The 24,128-nt window shown below is 40.6% G+C and overlaps 1 protein-coding gene across 3 annotated transcripts in view; it reads right to left on the bottom strand.

The window, feature by feature from the left end:
• Window positions 1–19,521: 19,521 nt before the first annotated feature.
• Window positions 19,522–24,128, bottom strand: part of LOC115471738 (phosphatidylinositol 3-kinase regulatory subunit gamma) — a 614,503-nt gene continuing 609,896 nt past the window's right edge. For all 3 annotated transcript variants that reach the window (XM_030205540.1, XM_030205542.1, XM_030205541.1), the window contains 2 exons: window positions 23,881–24,051; window positions 19,522–23,264 (listed from right to left, as the gene is read on the bottom strand). In XM_030205540.1, coding sequence (XP_030061400.1) covers window positions 23,066–23,264; window positions 23,881–24,051 — 370 coding nt within the window. In that variant the 3' untranslated portion in view covers window positions 19,522–23,065. The remainder of the gene's footprint in view (window positions 23,265–23,880; window positions 24,052–24,128) is intronic.

The raw sequence follows: 24,128 nt of genomic DNA on the forward strand, positions 1-24,128 counted from the left end.
ACCTGTAAAAAAATGCCTTTTTTGATTTTTGCCGAAAATGGACGTGCGGCAAAATGAAAATTGCCGTGCGCCAATTTTGGGTCTGAGACCTTACCGCCAGCCATTGACCTAGCGGTAAGGTCTCATGCGCTAACTGGGCAGTAATGCTCTATGCATGTAAAATGCCAATTACCGCTCAATTACCACCGCGCCAGACAATAAAAATATTTTCCAACACAGGTTATGGACATTCGTAAAAAATGAAATTACCACAAGGGCCACACGGTAGCTGGGCAGTAACTCAAAATTGACACATGTTGGGTATGCATAGGCTCCCACGCAGCTTATTAAAATAGTCCCAAAGTGATTTAAATGGGCAAAACAGCCTCCTGCCTGTTTAAACTGCTTGTGCCTGCCTGGCCCAAAATTCAGCACCACTTAACTGGACAGCGCCTCTACATATTGGCACTCATTGGCCATGTTGGAAGGTGGCAGGTGAGGGGCGGTACAGGGGGCAGAGCTGAGAGTTATGCAGATGTCAGTGTTGGGTAGTTATCAGGGTATGCGTGTTTGTATACTGAGGGTCCGATGAACAAAGTTTACCTTGCTTGCAATGTTTGCTTTAGACTGATTGGAGCCAGTCTAAAGCAAACGCTATTTAGCTTCTAATGTACAAAGGGGTTCTGCATGGCTTTAACCGTTTGCCATAGCTGCACATTAAAGGTAGGTGGTCCTTCTGTGCATCATACGGAAATGTCTGTGCATTGCATGGAATGCTCATTTTACTACATTTGCATTTCTAGTAGCTACTTTTGACTGGAGTGAGCAGGAGTTTGGATTAGTTGGTGGGCAATTATCATCTTTGCTCTCAGTGGCGAATGATCGGTGAAGATTTGTCAAAGCTAATAATAGTAACAGTAACGGAGCATATAAAGATTTTTTTAAGCAGTGGAATTTAAAGAGCTTGGAACTGATCCATGGATATTTTTGACATGGCCAATCTGGACACTTCTTAATTGCTTCTACTGATGAGAATTGACAGTCAAAAGAAATGAAGGGCTGAAGGGTGATATCTTTTTCATGCCAACAGTTACATCTGATTGGAATTGTTGAAGATAAGTTATTTGTGACATGCACTGTGTTTTGCAGCTGTCATATAAGCTTAGATAGTGCAGGAGCATTCTTAGGGCCCTGTTTACTAAGGCAGGTTAGCATTTTTAATGCACCTATAATTAGTGATCACGCTAACTGTGTAGGCACCTACATGGTTAACGCGCGTTAAAGATGTTAACACGCCTATAATGCAGCTTAGTAAACAGGGCCCTTAGTTTTGATTGTACAGGTTGTATGTGTATTTTTCAATAGAATGTAATGTGAATAAAGATTAGTCATTATATAATTTAAGGAATATGAATGATAAATTTCCACGTACTGCCGCTATTGTATGCAGATCTATCTTATGCATATTCATTGTGGGTATCCTGAAAACCTAATTGGCTTGATGGTATCTTCCCAGGAGTATAAGCTCCCTGAGATCTGTCAGGCAGAAGGGTAGATAAGTTTTCTGCTGTTCTTCATTCTACTAAGTTCACACAGATGTTGTAGTATTCAGTGGAATCAGTGAAGCAGCTATCAGTTGCTTCTGTCTGTTCACACAGATGTATTCAGTGGAAGCAATAAAGCAGTTATCAATTGCTTCTGGCCATACAGATGTAATAATATTCTGTGGAATCAATGAAGCAGCTATCAATTGCTTCTGTCTGTAGACTGTATCAGATTATGACACTTTAATTTAGTATGAACATTAAAAAAACAGTTTCCAGACACTAAATTAAAGGAAGTAGAGGAGGCAGCAGTGAAATTAATGAAGGAAAATATGTAATTGGAAAAATGAAGACTGCAGAGAAAATGTTAAAGCACCATAATTTGAGATTTATGAATTTTCCCAAGCTTATGTTTCTCATCCCTTTTCTTCTTTTTTTAAACCCCGCTAAACTAACTGTAAAAATAGGGGGTTATTTATGAAAGCTACATGAAATTCATATCCGCTTGTATACTATCTGATTTCGTTGTGCCTACCTTACTTTTCCCTGACTCTCTTCTGCTAATGTAGGGAAATTCAAAATGGTGCCATCTATTTTGTAGGCAGTAAGGGCTCACACACTGTTCAGCGCACACCAATGCCAACGCACTAAGAGGTCCTTTTACTAAGGTGCACTAATGATTAGCATGTGCCAAATGATAAGATGCCCATTATATTCCTATGGGCATATTATAATTTAGCACACGCTAATTGCTAGTGTGCACTAAATCTGTTAGCACACCTTAGTAAAAGGAGCTCTAACTGATGACAGACTCACCCACTCTCTGCTCCCAGACACACCCCTAAGCTTTGAAACTTACTATGGTAAACCCTGTTAAGCTGTGGTACCGCATACATTACTGCTTATTGCAGCTTAGTAAAAGGATCCCTTTGTGTTATAATTTTAAAAATACAATGCTTAACAAAGAGCAAAGTACGTTAGTTTGGCATCTACACATGCTAAACATTAGGTATTTTAAGAATTCTTTTGGAGGGAGTGTGTTAGAGGCAGAGAATGAGTGTGAAAGCACTATTCAGCTGGTATTAAGTGTTCCTGTATTAATTTTTTAAAATTGCAACATGCTAATGCTAAAATTAGCATATGGTCAGAAACTCAGCAAAAAGAAAAATACCAATTTTACAATGATCGAAGAAATGGGCTTGGTGCACAGGAACATTGCATTAGTACATAAGTAGTGCCATACTGGGACAGACCAAAGGTCCATCAAGCCCAGCATCCTGTTTCCAACAGTGGCCAATCCAGATCACAAATACCTGACAAGATCCCCAAAAAAGTACAAAACATTTTATGCTGCTTATCCCAGAAATAGTGGATTTTCCCCAAGCCCAATTTAATAATGCTCTATGGACGTTTCCATTAGGCAGCCATCCAAACCTTTTTTAAACCCCGTTAAGCTAACCGCTTTTACCATATTTTCTGGCAAGGAAGTCCAGAGTTGAATTACATGTTGAGTGAAGAAATATTTTCTCCGATTTCTTTTAAATTTACTACTTTGTAGCTTCATCGCATGCCTCCTAGTCCTAGTATTTTTGGAAAGTGTAAACAGATGTTTCACATCTACCCGTTCCACTCCACTCATTATTTTATAGACCTCTATCGTATCTCCCCTCAGCCATCTTTTCTCCAAGCTGAAGAGACGCAGCTGCTTTAGCCTTTCCTCATAGGGAAGTCGTCCCATCCCCTTTATCATTTTCATCACCCTTCTCTGCACCTTTTCTAATTCCACTATATCTTTTTTGAGATGCTGGGACCAGAATTGAACACAATATTCAAGATGTGGTCGCACCATAAAGCGATACAAAGGCATTATAACTTCTTCATTTTTGTTTTCCATTCCTTTCCTAATAATACCTAACATTCTATTTGCTTTCTTAGCCGCCGCAGCACACTGAGCAGAAGGTTTCAACGTATCATCGACGACGACACCTAGATCCCTTTCTTGGTAAGCCTATGTACGAAAACAGCTTATTAAAAGGGTCCCTAAGTGAGCCGCATTTTCCTATTGGAACAAAAATTAGGGCCTATTTAGAATCCTTCTTGAAGTTATGCAAGGTTTGGGTTTTTCCTATGGTCTTTCTATAATATTTTTAATGGATCCTGTTGTACAGTTGATGATTTTATTTTTGTGTATTAGTTTATGTTATCTTGCACATGTATTATAAATTTGTTTTTTTTTTCATTATGCTGTAATCTGATTTGTGATGTACACCTTTGTGTCTATTTCTTGGGAGAAGTGATGTATAAAAATGGAAAATAAATAAGAATTCTCTGCAGGCTCGGCTGTTGTCTCTCTAACAGATTAGTCACTGTATTATAACCTAAACTTACACATCCAAATTAAAACATTACCATTATACCACAAAGCATAACTTTATTCAATTTAAATACCTACTTAATTAATGGAGATTAAACACACCACTGGAGTAAAGTATTTAACAACTCTGGCACTCTAAAGATTTTTTTTACATATCCTGTAAATTTATACAACATACTCATAGTCAATTGACTTATCTTTTTGTTGTCCTTCCAAATAAAGAGATGTTTGTATATTCACACGTATAATCCAAAAACGAGTGTCAGTAATATGTCCGTTGATAAATAAAGGAAATTTTCCAATATCCTCTTGAAAAGTCAGTGTCCTTAGAAACCAAAGATTCCACACCGAACCAGATCTTCTATCAAGTTCTTCTTACTCCAGTGTTAGAATCTCACACTCATTCCTATAATGTGGTTTATGCCATATGCTGCCCTTGTCAGCTATGGTATATAGGGGAAACCACTAGGAAGATTAAATTACGTATCGCTCAACATTTGAGTAATATTCGATTACAGAAAAGAGAGACTCCTTTAGTTAGCCATTGGCTTGCATGTAATCATTCAGTTAACGATTGTTAAATACTTTACTCCAGTGGTGTGTTTAATCTCCATTAATTAAGTAGGTATTTAAATTGAATAAAGTTATGCTTTGTGGTATAATGGTAATGTTTTAATTTGGATGTGTAAGTTTAGGTTATAATACAGTGATTAATTAAAATTAACCGATAATTAAGAAAATTTAAAACCTGGATTGTTAGTCTAACAGATTAGTGAGACGAGCCTTCCCTTAAGAAACGGCGCTGACCCTTCCTCAAGTGATCATATTTACTTATGTGACTAATGATTCTAATTTTGTTATAGACTCTACAGTTAGGCAAGAATAGGGTTGGGAACAGAAATTAGATTCACTAGTCTGTGGTTACCCGGGCCATTACCTCTGGAATACTTTTTAAGATAGATGTGACATTTGCCAGCTTTTCAGAACTCTGGCACCCAGGATGGTGTTACTGATGGATATAAATTTCCTTTACATTCTTGTGTAAATGCTACTTGGCTCTTGCCAGTTCTTCATATGTATCCCCTGTTAATGTATGAGGAAAGGCTAAAGAGGTTAGGGCTCTTCAGCTTGGAACAGAGACGAATGATGGGTGACATGATTGAGGTCTACAAAGTCCTGAGTGGTGTAGAACGACTAGAAGTAAATCAGTTTTTTACTTGTTCCAAAAGTACAAAGACTAGGAGACACTCGAGGAAGTTACATGGAAATACTTAATAGGAGGCAATATTTTTTCACTCAACAAATAGTTAAGCTCTGGACCTCTCTGCTGGAGGATGTGGTAACAGCGGTTAGCATATCTAGGTTAAAAAAAAAGGTTTGGACAAATTCCTGGAGGAAATAGTCCAGCCTATTGAGGCAGACATGGAAAGCAACTGCTTGCCCTGGGATTTGTAGTATGTATGGAGTGTTGCTACAATTTGGGTTTCTGCTAGGTACTTGTGACCTGGCTCGGCCACTGTTTGGAAAACAGGATACTGGGCTAACTAGACCATTGATCTGACCCAGTATGGCTACTCTTCATGGTCTTAGGTTTTCATTAATGGCTGTCTCACAGAGTGCACCTTATGGATCCTCATCATCCAGTCACCCACCATCTTTCAGACAGGATTTCTGCTTCTAATGCAGAGGTTGGCAGTGCCTGGAATGTGTGTGGTACACAGTAGATTGTGAATACATTCTCCCCGGCACCCTGCTTGTAGTATTCTCATAGTGCACATGCTACGCTTACTAAACATTCAGGTAAACCAGCAGAAAAAGACTAATTTTTATTGGTGTCTTACAAACAAGTAACTTACAGCCGGCAGCTGAAACAAGAGTTCTGCCCTGACAGGATGAGTCCTTTCTCACCGGAGGCAGATCAATTGCCTGAAGGAGGTGGCTTCTGAATTATTGCAACAATGCATGTTTGATGCCTGAGAGAAGGATGTTGGGCATCAGGTAAAAGAAGGGATGCATGTTGCAGCGGGTGGACAGGGAGCGAGATATTGGGTTGCGTTGTTTCCTATACCCAAGATGGAGATTTTTGCACTAAACAGATGGATGCAAAACAGTACCCATAAGAATTAGGGTAGCTGGAGAAGACCAATAGGGTCAAACATTGTACTTTGGGCTGATTATGAGGCCAGGCAGATCTCTAGGAGACTAGAAAAAATGGGCTATATACAAGAGTCAGGTGGTCATTTTAAAACTTCTATTTAACATCCCAATCCTAGCACGTAGACATTGTCATACGAACATAAGAATAGCCATACTGCATCAGACTAATGGACTATCTAGTGTTGAATGGTCTACTAGATTGAATGCACTTGCCATATCAAATTGTAGAAGTACTAGTAATTTCCTAAGGTCGTCCTGCAATTTTTCACAGTCCGCATAACAACCTTGAATTTGTGTCATCTAAGAATTTAATCAGCTCACTTGTTGTTCTGATTTCCAGATCATTTATAAATGAGAGACTCCTGAAAAAAATTAAAGTCATGGGATGAGACAATGCTCTCTCTCTTATCTCTCTATATAAAAGGCAAAACCAACGTTCTATGAAGCCTCCAGCCGGAAGTGTGAAGGGGGCGAGATATCCGGTTTCCCTATGAGTGTCTGCCCCGCCCTCTCTGTAACACAGTCAGTGAAGGAAAACAGCAGAGCACGAAATCAAATCGCTGGCTCTGTAACAGTGAAGGACTCAGAGGGGGGAGGGGAGAGAGGCCAGAGGGCAGGGACACACACACTCCCACATGCACACAGAAGAAAACATTGCTAGCCCCCGTTTCATTTGCATCAGAAACGGGGCTTTTTTACTAGTGTGTATATATATATATAAGGAGAAAGAACACTCCACAACAAATAATCAATATAGGAGTGTACAAACATGGCAAAATATCTTGAAAGTATAACTTGTGGCAAAGAGGCATCATACACTGTTAATTTGGGCTATGGGATTTCTGAAAAAGGTAGCGTAGGAGGCACAGGACTATTTCTTTCAGTGTTTCATGTGCCCGTTGAACAATTTTTATTTGGGGGGGGGGGGGGGATTTTTTTCACCCTAAATTTTCCAGCTGTAGGTAGGTAGCTGTAGGGAATTTCCTTTGTAGTTTTTCATTTTGTTTACATTAGGTTTCTACTGCCATTTTACCTAATTTTGTAAGAGAATTTTATACTTTAATAGTGCTGGGTGTAATATAGCTAAATGGAGCTGCATAGATGTTTGTATCAGATGCCAAATGAGGTAAGCCACGAGGGTTAAAAAAAAAAATATGTATGCAACATCAAGGACAGGGAAGATAGGGCTAAGGGGAGCGATAATAGGAATGTAAATATCTGAAAAGACACAAGCAGCAAATGTCTTTTCCCCCAAGGGGGGGGGAGGACATAAACTAAGCATCAAATGTCAGAAAACTAGTTCATAGACAGGGTATTGGATTGCTGCTTCTGGGAGAGTATTCCAGCCATCAAATAAACAATGAGATAAACAGAGGACTCCAAAAGGATGGAAATGAAGCACTGGGATAACTCATGCAGAGGAAGTGATGACCAAAACCAGCAGTGGTAAGATTCCATCAGATCTAAGAGGAACATTATGCTGACACATTAGTAGTAGATTTCAGTGGTGTTAAATTTGTGTATTGTCCTATTATTTGTTTCTTTTCAAGTTTACCTCATGTATTGTACTTGTTTGTATTTGTTATGCTGTTAAAGTTTTATGTTAAACTGTACACCACCTTGGTGACTCTTCATAAAAGGCAGCAAATAAATCCCAATAAATAAATAAAAGGTTGGTATAGGACATAACAAAAGAGAATGTTGGTTTCTATATGTGAATCTATGCAGATTCTGATACTTCTATACTGTAATTACACATATGTCAAAGCAGTTCACAAGGCTAAATATCTCAATCAGATATGATTTCCTGTTGGGCATATTGATCTGTATTTGCTGTCACTCACACATTGAAGAGTTTGTCTTTTTGTTAATGCAGCTGAAAGAGTTGTGGGTCAGAATTTTTAATTAACTTTGTAATAGCTTTTAGCACATACTGGTGGTATAGGGTAGATAATCCGTGAAAGGAGGCTACACCATCTCTAAGGAGTGTTGTATAATAATTCTACATCCATTGAGACAAGACATATGTCACACAATAGCTGTTTTTGCTAATTTAGAACGGCTGTGGCATTTTGTTAATAAGGGTTTGAGAATTCTCTCTTAAGTCCTCATACATTCTCAGTAATAACTACCAAATATGATTCTTGTGTGCAGATTGTAACATGTAGGAAGACTGATAGGATTTTCTAGCTAGATATAATTGCCATACTGTATCAGACCAAAGGTTGATCTAGCCAGTACTCTCCTTCTAACAGTGGCCCAGCCAAGTCACAAGTCTGGCAGAACCCCAAAGGGTAGCAAGACTTCATACTACCCTACCACCAAGGCTAAGCAGTAGCTTTTCCCAGGTCTGCCTTAATAAATGAAATATATTGGTTATCATTTATAAACCACTCTTATGCAGAGCAGGATACAAAAGCACATACACAATATAAACACAGTACAATAAACTTAACAAGGATGGTCCAAGAAAACAAAGAAGGCAGATGATCCGCAAAATCCAACATGGAAGCAAACCCAAGAGCAGATCGCTAGGTGGTATTAATCAGACTTTATTGGAGAAATAATCGCCCGACACAGACTGTGTTTCGCCCACAAGGGCTGCGTCAGGGGCTTTCAGTTGCTGTGATATTAAACAAAGCAAAAGCATATAAACAGCAGGTCAGCTTCTTCCCAAGCAATATTGCGCTCAAAATCAGGACATCATATGATCAAAAAGATCTTCTATGCTAAAAAAAACGGAAGTGAACAATAACTTCCTTTATATTAGTACAGATGTCAAAGGTCAAACTTTCAATATAGGTCACAAGTACCTAGCAGAAACCCAAATTGTAGCAACATTCCATAAAGGAAGTTATTGTTCACTTCCGTTTTTTTTAGCATAGAAGATCTTTTTGATCATATGATGTCCTGATTTTGAGCGCAATATTGCTTGGGAAGAAGCTGACCTGCTGTTTATATGCTTTTGCTTTGTTTAATATCACAGCAACTGAAAGCCCCTGACGCAGCCCTTGTGGGCGAAACACAGTCTGTGTCGGGCGATTATTTCTCCAATAAAGTCTGATTAATACCACCTAGCGATCTGCAATAAACTTAACATACACATCAATCAATACAAACAGGTTCATCACTGCACAGTGTCCTCACTATAATGAAAGCAGATTACAACTTATAAAAAAAAAAATATATATATATTTAAAGAGGCCAATGTTTTTCTGACTCTAAAGAAAACCAGGGAGTTTGTTCTATTCTGTAGGGCCTGCCACAGAAACAAATTCTCCTCCTAGTACTTTCCAAACGAAAAATTCAAAAGGTAGGCACCTCTAAAGTGCAAGAACAGTCAGAATGAAGCACCAACAGAGAGGCCATCACATAGTGAGATGATTCCTGATAGACACATTGATGGACCAGCAGCAAGAGTCGCTATTTTATCTTGTCCTGCACAGATATGAACTTTATTTTCAAGAACTTGTCCAAATCTTTTTGAATCCTCAGCTACACTAGCTTTTTACATCCACTGGCATTGTGTTCCAGAGCTTATGTATTGCGTGAAAAATATTTCTATTTGTTTTTCAAGTATTACTATGTAACTTCACAGCTATCTCCTAGTCTTTGTAGTTTTTTAAATAATGTTTACTCATTCCACTCCAATCAGGATGTTGTAGATCTGTATCATATCCCTCCTCAGCCATCTCTTCTCCAAGATGAAGAGCCCACTTTAGCCTTTACTCACAAGTTATTTAATAATCATTTCAATTGCTCTGCTTTGTACCTTTTCTAGTTCTGCTATATTGCTTTTGAGATGTAGTAATTAGAATGGCACACAATATTCAAAACGTGTGGTCACACCATGAAGGCATTATATATTTTTTGTTCTGCATTTCTTTATCAATCATTTCTAACCTTCTATTTGCTTTTTGGCTGCCCCCACAGCTATTTCAATGTTTTGTCCATAATGACACCTCGGTCTCTTTCCTAGAGGTGATGACTCATTTAACATGCATCATTTTGTACTTGTCTACATTAAATTTCATCTGCCACTTGGATGCAGGGGCGTAGCCACAGGTGGGCCTAGGCCCACCCAGCAGTGGAGGCAGCAGAGCGGAAGGAGCAGGCTGAGCTCCGTTCCTGCATCTGCCTCCCTCTCCCAGACGCTGCCTACCGCCGCCATGATCGCAGGATCTACCTCCCTCCGTCTCTCAGCACTGTCACTCATCATCAGCAGCAGCGCCGGTAGCGAATCATACCCGCTGCTTTCTTCTAACCCGGAAGCGTCTTCTCTGCCGCGTCCAGCCCCAGCAGAAACAGGAAGTTCTGATAATGGGGCAGAACGCGGCAGAGAAGACGCTTCCGGGTTAGAAGGCAGTGTGTATGATTCGCTACCGGCGCTGCTGCTGAGAGACGGAGGGAGGTAGATCCTGTGATCATGGCGGCGGTAGGCAGCGTCTGGGAGAGGGAGGCAGATGCAGGAGCTCAGCCTGCTCCCACTGTAAATTTTGGGGGGAGAAGAGGGCAGGTAGGTGGAATTGAATGGGAGGGAAGGATGGAGCCCAGAGGGAATTGCAGGGGAGAGAGGAGAATCGCTGATGGCTGGAGGGAGGGGACAGGGGAGAAAATAGAATTGCTGGGTATGGATAGATAGAGGGGGGCAGGGGCAAGAACAGAAATGCTGGGTATGAATGGATAGGGGCAGGGCAGAGATGAGAATTGTTGGGTATGGATGGATGGAGGGAAGTTGCTGGACGGTGGATGGAGGGCAGGGGAGAGGAGGGTTGCTGGACATGGATGGATGGATGGATGTGCGGAAGGGCAGGGGAGAGGAGCGTTGCTGGCATGGATGGATGAAGGGGAGGAAAGAGGAGATAGGAAGGTTGCTGGACATGGGTGGATGGAGGGCAGGGGAGAGGAGGGTTGCTGGACATGGATGGATTGACGGAAGGGCAGGGGAGAGGAGGGTTGCTGGCATGGATGGATGGAGGGAAGGGCAGAGGAGAGGAGGGTTGCTGGACATGGATGGAGGAGAGGGAAGGGAGAGAGAAGAAATGCTGGACATGGATGAAGGAGAGGGAAGAGTGAGGAAGGCGAATAGAAGAGATGAGGGAAAAGGAAGAGGAGAAAAACTGCACATAGATGAAGAAAATAGGCAGAAGCTGGATCCACTGGACAGTCATCTGCAGAGGACCCAGCATTTACTTAAGGATGTAGGGCAAGAAATGAAGAAGAAAGGCGGAAAGTAAAGAAATAAATGAAAAGGAAGCCCTGGAAATGGAGTTAAGAGGACAGATAGCAGCAGAATCGGATACTGGGCCAGCATGATCAGAAAAACAGTCACCAGACAACAAAGGTAGAAAAAAAATCAATTTATTTTCATTTTAGTGTTTGGAATATGTCCACTTTGAGAATCAGGTGCTCAACATTAAAAGTTTATATTTATTTACTTATTTATGGCATTTTATCCCACAATAAACATGAATTAGATTGGAACCTGGGATCATTTCATTTTTTTTTCCTGGAGAGTAATGCATTGCCTCCCCCCCCCCCCCCAGGCTCTCTTCCCCCCCCCCCCCAGGCTCTCTCCCCAGCTATAGCCAGCTCTGCAATTTTGAGGGGAGGTGCACAGGTGGATGGGGGGGTGCAGAGGTGGACCAGGGAGAGAGCCTGTTAAACATTTACCAGCACACCACTGTCTAGTGCCCACCCATCCAACCTGTTGGCCCACCCAAAAATTGACTTCTGGCTACGCCACTGCTTGGATGCCCAGTCTTGTAAGGTCCTCTAGGGTTTTGTTATAACCCACCTCTGATTTAAAAACTTTGTCATCTGCAAGTTAGGGCTTCTATCATCATGATCATTTATTGAAACACATCAATCAGTACAGAACCCCACTTTGGAGATGTTTAACTGCAATAAAGTGAAGACGACGCATTCTCCAAGGACAGCAGGCCTTATACTCTCACAATCGGGTAACAACGCCACGCTGCCTGGTCCAGAGCCGATAAGCTTGGAGTGCAAGACCTGCTCCACCATGTGTGGGCAGGCCCCTTCCCACCCGCTGTGAGCAGTTACCACAGTTAAATACTACAGCATAAAAAAGAAAAAATAAGAATGCTTAGGGGAGATGGGAGGGTTTGTGAGACTATAAGGCCTGCTGTCCTTACAGAGTAACTGCTACATCTTTGATTTCTCCAAGGACAAGTAGGCCATTAATTCTCATAGTTAGGGTATACCTAGCGTCCAGACTCACCGAAAACAACATTTGTCAATTGGACATTAACAGCAAAGAAAGAACTCAGATTAACCTGAAACTATATACAAACTGAGCGAGTGTGCAGCCTAGAACAGAATAAAACAGGCATATATTTGGGGGGGGTAAGAGTTCGATTCTCGATTCCCAACAGATTCTGCAACACTGTCTGCCCGACCCAACTGTCCCGTCAGGTATCCTGCCCAAGGCAGTAATGAGATGTGAATGTGTGGACTGAAGACCACATTGTAGCCTTGCCAACTTCTTCAATAGAGGCTTAGACAACCCGCTGATCAGAGGTTATAAGAGGCCACCTTTTGTAGAAAAACTTCAGCCTCTCTTTCCCCCCCCCCCCCCCACAATGGGAAGTTGTCCAATATGGACACTTTTACAGCGGTTATGCTCTGCTGGAGCCAGTCAAAAGCTCATCCTTTGCTGAGCCTTAGCAAGCTTGTGAGAGCAGATGGCATACCTGCACCGCTGGGAGTAGTAGACACCCCTCCTCAACTTGCCAAAACACCTCCTAGAGGCAGAGGCTGATGCAGAAGGCACATGGCGGGAGAGAGATGATATCCATGTGCGTCTTTGATTTGGTCAGCAACCTTCTCTCCAAAAATGTTATCCCACCCATCCCCCCCAGCAAGAGGCATCCACCAACCTCTGCTGACTGTCCAAGTCAGAAACACGCAGCTGTGAGAGTCTGCACATTCATATACTCTGACCAGAGATCCCAGATGCTATGTTGAAGGTGTCATAGGCACCCCTGGCCAAGAGCTTACAACACGTCTTCTGCTGCTTGGTCAACCGGCCTGCTGCGGTGGGAGAGAGGCTGCCAGGTCTAACAACTTGTGCACTGAATCTTGCAAGTACAAGTTCGTAAAGAGCTGGTAAGACTGTATACAGGACACGAGTATTGAGGCCTGTAACATCTTCCTCGAGTCCAAGGTCCTACTTCTCTGCCTGGGGTTGCGGAGGCATAGTCTCTAGATCTCCTGTCTCTTTTGAGAGTGGATTCCACCACCATGGAATTGAGGCAATTGGGACCTATCAAAACCAGGTGTACTGTGAATCCAATACATCGTGTCAATCTTCTCGGGCAGGACAGGGACAGACAGAGGGGACTCCCAATTCCGATCAAGGACTTCCTGGAGTACCTCGTGGAGAGGAACAGTTACAGCCTCTCCCTAGGAGCAAACTCGTAGTCCAGGACCTTGAACACCTTATGCCTGGGTTCATCCTCCACCTCCAAATGAAATGGAATAGACTCATTTTCTTTACAAAAGAGGGGAATGAAAGGCTCTCTGGCGGAGCCTTTCTTTTTTAAGTGGAGAGGAGGGTTCAGAGGGGAAACCATAGGACTCGTCCTCCAAAAAGTACCTTGGATCCTTCTCTGACTCAGAGTGTTCCTCATCAGAGTCAGACAGCAACTCCTCATGAGAAAGCTGAGATCGAGCCTGACTCGACTTACAGGAGCTATATCCTCGAGGGGGTGTCGAGGAGTCAACTCCCACCTAGACTCTGGCGAATCTTCCTCCATCAAGCGGCTGCCGGCTTAGGTGGCAGTCGACACTGGAGCCTCAAGCGGCACCAGTGTCGGAAGCCGCACTGCAGACCGAGGGCCAAGCGGAGCCAAAACAGGCGGCAAGGTAGGTGCAAGCACCTCTGATGCCAATGTACACTATTGCAACAGACCATCCAGTAGCTCAAGGAACAAGGCCCAGATACGCTCATCGAGGAAAGACTGGGGAGGCCGGCTCTGAGAAAGGCTGCAGAACTGATGGGGCTGAGACAGGAGTTGAGTTTTGGCTACTAGGGGACAGACACATCGGCACCTCCTGGATAGATGCGTCTTCGGTACCGAACCCATCATCCTGGAGCTCAAGCATGATCAATGCCAATGCTTCTTGGCTTTCACCTGAAGCTCGGCATCAAGACTAAGGACGATGTTGAATCCTCACTTCGCCTCGGGGTCAGGTCTAACACTGGCCAGTCCCAGGGGCCCTTCCCAGCAGTAAGCATCAAGACAGGTGGAGACCTACTCAATGCACTACTGCTCCCAGTATCCCTGGGTCTCGAGGCAGCCATGTGGACTGATACTCCAGATGTCGGTGCAGTCATCAACATCGATGCTGACATCGAGGACTCAGACAGACCTGGCTCTAAAAATCTTCTTGCGTTGAGCCTCTCTGGACACCTGAATCCTCTTCTTCATTCAAAGACGGAGGACAGTTAGCAGAGCTATGGCTGGGCCCTAAACACTGAAGAGAAAGAATTGGTGTCCTTACCAGAGATGGTCTGATTGCACTGGGTACAGTGCTTGAAGCCACTGGAACTTTAGTGGATATGGATGGAAAAACTTCTGCATCCAAATCAAAAGACGTGATGATGCCTGAAAAAAGGGGCATGGCACCAGAAAAAGTCAAGGAAAAACCCAGCTGAAGTCAAGGCCTAAATGCGGCCTAAGACACGAAAAAAAATAAAGGAGACAAAACTGAGAAAAAAAAAAAAAAGAAACAGCATGAGAAGAAAAGGGGCCGAGCCTGAAAACAGGCACACCAAAAAATGAGGCAAAAAGCCCAAAAGGCACAAAAAAAGAAGCTCTTCCAGACCGGGAGTGAAGAGAAACCACTGATGCAGTCTTCTCCTCACTGCGGTAAACACACTCTTGCGGCGGGTAGAAAGGCATCCACGCATGCGCAGTGGAGCACATCTCATGCCCTACAAAGCTCTGTTAAGCTTGGCATAAGCTCTGGAATGGGCAATGCGTTGCAGCAGGTCTGGTAAAGAAAGGTCTTCTTTCCTGAAGCAGCCAGTAGAGGTGCATGTAAGTGACAGAAGTGACCATTTGGCAATGAGAGTTATGATGCTTGTCATATCTGTATAATTATGTTTAAGTTTTCACACAGCCAGAGTATCAACTAATCCAGTTTGTCTTTTAGCTTGAGCTGTACTGGTGGATCCAGCACAAGAGACCAGGCTTCCATATACAGATGAGGATGTTACATGTCTTAACACAGCATCCCCTCAACTGTTTCTGCACCTGTTCTACAAGATCGACATAATGCTGCCCCTTCCTGCACTTCAACTTCTTAAGTAGTATACATAATATTTTCTATCTTGACCAATGTGTTGCCATTAGTCTACTTGAACACAGAATATATATTTTGGTTAATATCCTTCACTCATTGCATTTTTCTAGATGAAGAAAACACAGGTCTTGTAAGCTAATCATAAAAAGGGTAAAATATGTGTTAACACTTAAATGCTAGTTACACATGTAAATGTTCAGAATGCTGGCTGAAATTTTGCAGGATTATGCAGTTGATATCCCTGTATCTTGCAGTATAAATAAGTCACATACCCCACTTTTGGTACCTTTTTGCTCAGGTTATATATTGTATAAATTTTTAGTCTAATCTATACAACTTTAGACAAAATATAGCAAGAAATTTTAATTTTATTTGCGATAAGGCAAATGGATTTAACATTCAGATATTTTTATATCAAGAAAAAAAAAGTCAGTCACTTTAGTCAAACAGTTGATTAACTCTGCTGAATTGGTAAACAGAAGACCCAAAAAGGTAAAACTGGATTGTTAAAATGTAGTATTTTGGTAAATGTTAAAGAATTTTAAAAATTTGTAATAAGGTACAGTCGAACATTATAGTGCACTGGTTACTCTATTATATCTTGTTGTTTAACTTTTTAATTTTATCCAAATAGGAGGAAAAAAAAGCATTAGCAATTTGGATAAAATAATTTAAAAATTAAACAAATATATGAGTAACCAGTGCACTATAATGTTCAAGTGTAAAGTTTAACAGTACTCGGACAGGTTTCTTGGGTTTCCACATGGGTTTTGTATTGAAACTATGCTTGATTGGTGGAACAGTTCACAGTTTTTTTGCTAATAAGGTACAAGTGCCATTAACTAAAATATCTAACCAACTTCACTGTTTTAACAGAAATACTGAAATAGAACTATAGTCACCATAGATTTCTAGTACTTCTTGGAGTAACTTTGGCACTGGCGGTAGTTCCAGCCCCACTGCACGCCATTTCCCACGCAAAAAAAAAGAAAAAAAAATTGGCCCATATTTTTTTTTAAGAACGGCACTAACCCGGCAATAATCAGGCAATGCAGTTACAGCCTGGTTAGCACGGGAGCCCTTACCACCAACCTCAATGGTGGCAGTTAAGTGCTCCCCCCTGCATGGCCACACAGTAAGAGCAATCTTACCAAATGGCCACCACAGCAAAAACAGCCCCCACCACTAGTGCAGGGGCCCTTTTTTACCGCAGTTTGGTAAAAGGACCCCTTTTATCAACTAACATGTTAACACCTCATCACCACTGTGTATTCCCAGCACTGTATGAATGGTTTAGTTTGTTTTGAAAAAGAATGGATTTCAGAAACTTAATGCTGTATTTCAGTAACGAAAAAACAACACACACACATATACACACATTATCAGTACTTCCTTCCAAACAGTTGGTAGAAATGTGCTTTATTGCATTTTTATTGCATTAATCTGGGAGCAAGTTATAACCAGAATGCTGATCTCCAATTTGGACCCCTCCCCCCCCCCCCAGTTACATAAATTTATTAACACATCTTGATGACAAGTACCATTTTGCAAAAATACCAGTCTAAGATCTACAGAATGAGTCATCTGAAAAACACTAACACACAACTTTGTTTCTTTTTGAAGTAATTTTAGTTAATCCATGAATTCCTTTTGGCTACACCATAATAGACAGAAGAACACGTTTTACACAAAATACCAACAGTCAAGAGTACCAAGTTACATGCTGGAGTTCATCAGAAAAAAAAAAAAAAAAAAGAAAAAAAAAGAAAAAAAAAGTCACCATCTTGAGAATCAGGTTCTTAATGGTTGCAGTTACACCCCCCCCCCCCAAAAAAAAGAAAAAGTTCAGCTCTGAATCAATCATACAAAAACATGTTATTTGATCTACTTGCAACCAGGTCCTCTGCCCAATAGTTTTACAGCACAATTAACATATCTTTTGTTGGGTTTCAGATGTGCAAAAAGTTACTGCATCCTAGTGAAGTCTTTAAACTACACTTAGAACCAATCTGAATGCTTTATGTCTGAAAAAGTAATAAAAATCCAATTAAATATTCCAGATCTCCAAAAGGTACACATGATTAAGATAAAATACCAAATTATACATAAAAGGCAAGGAAAGGGGGCAGTGCCATACATCATACTACCCATGTCTGACAATTTGAATATGGGCTGTTACCATAGCCTAGTGTTTTAAATTGGCAACATCCAAACTGTTAGCAGGATCAAGCAAATAATTTTAGATCCCCCCCCCCCAAAAAAAAAAATTAGTACTACCTTGATACTTCAATGATATCCATGGCATTCAATTATTAAGAAAAGGAATTCTTGAAATCCTAAAAAGGGACTGGAGCTCATTTATGACATGTAATTGTATCCAAATCTGGGGCTATTATAAATTCCCTGAAGTACAGTAAAATGCATAATAGATTTAAGTAGGCAACAGAAAACTAAATTATCTTCCCAGGGCTTTCTCCCATTCTGTATAAAAGCTAAGATCTGTAAAGAATATATCTAGCAAGAACATTTACACTTCAAAACAGCCAAGTTGAAGCTAGTCTTTTGGCCATGTACAACCTTTTGGATTCCTCCTTCGGCCAATACTGATTAATCAGATAAACCAGATTCATTGCCAGGCTGAATAAGCTAGAAATAAGAGGCACAGGTATCTAAGAAAGCCACAGCATTCAAGTACAAAAGCGGTGGCATCTCTACCAACCACAGAAGGGAGCATGTGCAAGCTTAGGCCTACCCTCAAATTCCAACAGATCTCCATAATATACCATATGAAAGTAGCCCATGGAAAAGTTGTATTCTAAAAATGAATCCCACACGGAATGGAAGTCAGTGTTAGGGCAAGATTCAAACCTGAACAGTAGGTCTATCTGGGATTCCTAGTAACAAATGACCTATCTCAATAGGTGGTCTTAAATCTAGCCCTTGTATCAGTGTTTTATACATTTAAAATTGCAAGCTCCACATTCTCATAGCCTTCACAAATATACTTTAGGCAATAATTAGTGGATAAAGGAATAATTTTGGGGCCCTTTTATTAAGGCATGTAGGCACATATTGGCGCTACCGCATGCCCCGGACGGTAATTCCATTTTTGATGCTCGCCCAAAACACAGGGTAGAAAATGTTTTCTATTTTGTACCGCGGGGCCCTTACCTGGTGGTAATCAGCAGTTGGCATGCGCTGCATGCTTACTGCCCGGCTAGCGTGCGAGACCTTACTCCTAAGTCAATGGGTGGCATTGATTTCTCAGGCCTAAAATGGACGCGCGCGCTGGTTTTCATTTTGCCACACGCCCATTTTCCGGCGCATTAAAAAAAAAAAAAAAATCCTCTTTTTTCCAGGTGTGCTCAGGAAATAGACCAGCACAAGCCACTTTTGGGTGTGCCTTAGTAAAAAGGCCCCTTAATTTTTCTCCCTTTACTGGGGGGAGGAGATTTGAAACAGCTTTAGCAGGCCTGTATTACTAAAAGGAGAACTATTCTTCATAATGCCAGCAAATAAAGCAGTATCAATTTAACTTACATAAATGAACCCTTTCATTAATGGTCAGAATTATGAATAAATTATATATACACCAATGACAGGTTTGTATCTGACAATATTACTCTGTCAGATGTCAAAGTTGCCCCTACTAAACAAATAAAATTAACAGTCATGAAATATCTAATGTTTTAATAGAAAAATGATCTTCCCTCTGTTCTTGCATCTTAGCTGTACTAAACTTTTCAATTTAAGGGTCTTTAAGATGTGTGTTTTTAGCACGTGCTAAACACTAGATAGCCCCAAATAATCCTCTGGATGTCTCTAATGTTTAGCGCAGCTTAGTAAACAGGGCCCTAAATTTGAAAATTATAGAATACTACTTCATAAGTAATAAAAAAAATTGTTCTTAATATACTTACAGCTGTCCAATGCCATAATGGTAACAAAACTTAAAATGGAAAAATAAAAAGGAGTTTGTAACAATCCCATATAAGCCCAACCTCCCATCCCTTCCAAACACACTGCAGTGCTTTTAATAAAACTGCATTTCAGATTATTCTCCTGATTAACACCATAGAAATACCTGTTTTTATATCTGCAAAAAAAAAAATGCAGTAAACATATAAAATTCAGTATTGGTTTAGGTTTTATTCCCTCAAGACACTATAAAAACAGACATTCAAACAGATTATTCAAGTACCAAAAAGGGGCTTCCCAAATGTTTTATAAACATGACACTAGTCTAGCAAGTCTGCCCCTTTTAAAAAGTCACAGCATTGCTTATTCCTGGACAAGTTGCCACCTACATCTGCACAGTGAACATTTAAATAGGGCAACCAATAATCCCTTCAATAGTAGCAGAAGTGTCCAAATCTGTTTCCACAGTAGCCACTACAAGATTTCTCATCAAGCGAGATTGATGAAAAAAGTTCTACATGGATTTTACTGTTCAAAAGTTATGAACATATTTTGGTCAAAGGAGAATACATAATTTTACAGTTTAATGTGATCACACACTTCCAGGTCAAAAAGGTGAGACAGTGAATATTGTGTAATGAGAACTGGAGGAGAAGCAAGCTTGCTGACCTTGAAGATGGTTTCTCTATTTACCCTATAGTGGGACAGAATAGAAGCAGCCTCTAAGGGGCAAAAAATTGCATAGGAAATGGTTTCCTCTAGCCTGCACAATACATATTTTCCTCAATCTATAATGTTTCACCTTAGCCACAAAATATTTGCTAACCCTAAATGGACCACTGAATACCTGTGACCTTTCAGAGCTTCAATACATGAAGCCCCAGACCAAAATTATAGAAAATGGACCAGCAGGGAAAAACTGGGCTCTGTGGAAGTAGATTTAGCTTCAGATTCTTCCTTGGTGAGAAAGCAAAAATAATACTGACTCGCCTTCTTAATCCCTGCAAATACACTTTTGTAACCAATCAGAAGAAATGTGCATATTAAGAGATCAGAGAACCCATTCCCCCATTCAACACTGTGCAAAAATGTTTTTAAAGCAATCTACATATAGTTATACAACATGAGTCACTGAGATTTGCAGTCCTCCAGCTGCAGTAAATAAGTTTCCTCTCCATTAAAGTGACAAGATTCTCTTTTGACCCCTGAAACCCATACTTTTGTCCTAGCTCACAGATTCTCTCACAAATCAAGTTTAAAATATTTCACTTCTCCAGTTTATTACTCTCCTGCCCATTGTTTTAGGCTTAACAGCTGGATACACCTTAAGTGCATTTTTGAAATCCTGCTACATTTTACATAAGCCTTGAACCCATTTTGCACTAAGTGCCGAATGAGTGCAAAAGCGGTGAAAGTGTGCAACGGCCAGCATGAATACAAAATGGGTCCAGAATGGCCTACTGGAAGCCTTTGTAAGCCTAAAGCACAAGTAATGCTTTAAAAATACACAAAGCTAAAAAAAACAAAAACCTACAGACTTGCCAAGAAAGGAGCTGCTTAAAAAGCCAGTCTGTTTTACATATGACCTAACATTTTTAAATTAAATATTGTAGCACACAAAATGCTTCTAGATGGCTTTCTATATAAAATTCAATAGAATGATGCCCATCTTTTCCCATTTTCCTGTAGTAATGCTCAAAACAGCACACCACCTGAAGGAAGGGAGAATACCACCCTCCCTCTTCTCCCCAAAATAAAACCTGAACATCCATAATTTCAGTAAAGCATGGACTTCAGAACCCTTTCGCAATTTTAGCCATTACTCTTCCAAAAAAAACGGATGCAATAATTTGACATTACATCGCTTGTAACTCAAATTAAACACTTTTCTACAAGAAAACAAAGACTTGTTTTAGTTTTAAAATCTGCAGCAGAAGTTGGAATTTACAGGAAAGTCTGTGACTACACAAGCCATCTCCAGCACTAGGGCTTTACATTTCTATGCTTGTTCTGTTCACACAATCTGATGTATGACAATCCAGACTCATGGAAAAAAAAAAAAAAAGTTTTTCTAGGACTAATAATTTTAAACCGATGGGCAAAATTTATACTTTGGTTTTCTTCACTGGTCAATTAATCTTATTGGCAATAAACAGGAGGGGGAGGCATGAACATGTCTGAAATGTTATTTTAATTACGAGCAGCACCACAAAACCCTTTTTACTAAAGTGTTAGGTTAAGCACTTTTACTACATGGTGGAATAACAGCACACAGTAATCTGCATGTCGCGTTAGGAGGCAGGAACTGGGTGGGTTATATATAGAGAATGGGTGTGACTGCACATTGGTAAGTACTCTGCACTGTGTGATAAAGAACAATTCAGTACAGTTACTGCAGGGCACATGCACTGCAAACACCCAATTACCAGACAGCCTTTGTACTTACTCACTCCCAAAAGACAAACTTACTACTTTAGTAAAAGGGCCCCTAAAGAACTAATCTTAATTATGGCATCAGGACTAAATTAAAATGCACGAAAAAGTTAAAGGCAACACAAAATGCCCCAGGCTATGAACATATACTTTTCATAGTTCAGGTCCTTTCTTTAGTTGTGTGTGTGCTGCTCTGCTGAAGATGATGATGGAAACAGAACAGGAGCATTTTATAAAATAAATGGCATTTAATTGTTTTGGTGGGATAGCCATCTAGAAGCATTGGATTGTGCACTCTTCCTACCCTTCCCCTTACTGAATATAAAAATAACAAAGACTTTAAAACATATCTAAGCAAACTGACTAAACTTGACAAATCTAGGTAACATTCCAAAATCAAGTGTACTTTCAAACCACCTTTGGAACGAAACAGTGTCAAAAGAAATGCAAAAGAAAAAACAGAAAAACAATTAACAGATTAGTGTATATAAACCACACAAAGTTCATTTCTTTTGTCGTCTTTCAAGTTTTGGTCTAAAACCTGCGAATGCAATCTCAACCTTTTTCCTTAAAATGCTCAATTTAGCAACCAATGTTTTGGTGGGTTCAAATTTGGTTACAAACAACAGTTTCCTTACATGAAGGGCTGTAGTGCTGTTGGAGCAAAAACTACTGTTAAAATAAAGCAATGCTTTTCTTAGTTTAATTTTCTTTACTACAAAATCCTGAAGCTTTCCCACAGTTCCTTTGGTCTTACCAAATTCCATATTACCTCTTAAAATAATGGAAGGCTCCTCCCCCACCCCCCAAAAATAAAGAAATACAATACCCTATGAGCCCTCATTTGGAAGTTTGGCTGAATTTCCGTAAATACACTAAATGAACAGAAAAGAACTATTGTGGTGAGGTTTTTTTTTTTTTTGTTGTTGTTTGAAGTTCCTTGGAGCAAGACACCTAGATCTGTCTGGTCCTTGCTAGGCTACAAACTGAAAGGATTAACAATTCCAAAACTCTATAATAGTCTTTTTGAAGATGCCTGGCAAGTATTTCCCCTCTGCCAATTCTTCCAGTTATTTGTCCAGCGTCTTTCCTTCAAACTGAAAACAGAACCTCATCATACCCATCAGGGCACGTTGAACATTAGGTAGCATCAGGATACCTCATACCCAAATTGTCTTCTTGTTGCTGGTAGGCCACTTCGACTCACATTCACAAAATCACTTCTTGTGCAAAACAAGCAGTCTAAGTAGAAAGAATGCCCTCTTAGTTCTATTAAAAACTGTAGAAAAGTATCCAAGATAGCCAACGAATTTCCCCTGTCAGGGATTTATCTGCAGAGCGTAGGCATCTGTGCGTAGACAGGATAAGCAAGTCGAACATTTAGGGAATCATTGTGTTGGACAAGGGATGCTTGCTGGTAATGGAGGACCAACTCCTTAAGTGTGCTGTAAAGGTTATATGGTTCTGCAAACCCATATCCTCGAGACGTGCTGTAGATCACACAGTGTTTTACTTCTCCATCAGCTCTGATGGGAAAAATATACGTAAGTCAAGCATGTGTAACAAGGTTTACAGAAACAGCTTTCATGTAGAACAAAAGATCCCACAATATTGATGTTCAAGTGTAATAATTGGAATCTTGGGAGAAAGTGACCAGATGTAAATCTGAAGTAAGGCTATATACCAGTGATTCCCAAACCTGGTCCTGGAGGCACCTCCCCAGCCAGTCAGGTTTCCAGGATATCCACAATGAATATTGATGAGAGATTTGCATGCAGTGAAGGCAGTGCATGCAAATCTCTCTCATGGATATTCATTATAGATATCCTGGAAATCTGACTGGCTGGGGAGGTGCCTCCAGGACCAGGTTTGGGACTTTGCTTTAATTTTAACAGTTACTGTTACAGTACACACAGCAATATCCTAATCACATGGGCACAAGTGCCTTTCTAACACTAATTTGGCCTTCTCTTGCCTCTACAAGAACAGGGGAAATATTGATGGCTTATCAATCCCTTGAGGGACTCCTTATTTTAAAACTGGAAATAGTTGGTGGCAACCCACAAATATTTCAAGTTACTCCTTCCCTTCTCAATGACCTCAACTCTCAAAAAAAAAAAAAACCCCAGAAAAAATACTTACACCACAGAGCAGGCATAACACCCTTTTTTGCTACTTTCACGAATTAAAAATGCACCATCTGGTTTTCCACGGAGCAAGTCTTCTGCTTGTATACGGTTAATATCCCCAACAAACCAGGTTTTCTCATCATAATGTGGCAAGTTTTCATCATCTTCATTCAAAAAATAAGTACTAACAAAAGGGAAGAGAAAGACAGTCCAAGTGTGGACAAAAAATTAAACATTGTTTTTGGCACACAGAATACGCAA

This window comes from Microcaecilia unicolor, chromosome 6, assembly GCF_901765095.1.
Source record: "Microcaecilia unicolor chromosome 6, aMicUni1.1, whole genome shotgun sequence".
Taxonomy (NCBI): Eukaryota; Metazoa; Chordata; class Amphibia; order Gymnophiona; family Siphonopidae; genus Microcaecilia; species Microcaecilia unicolor.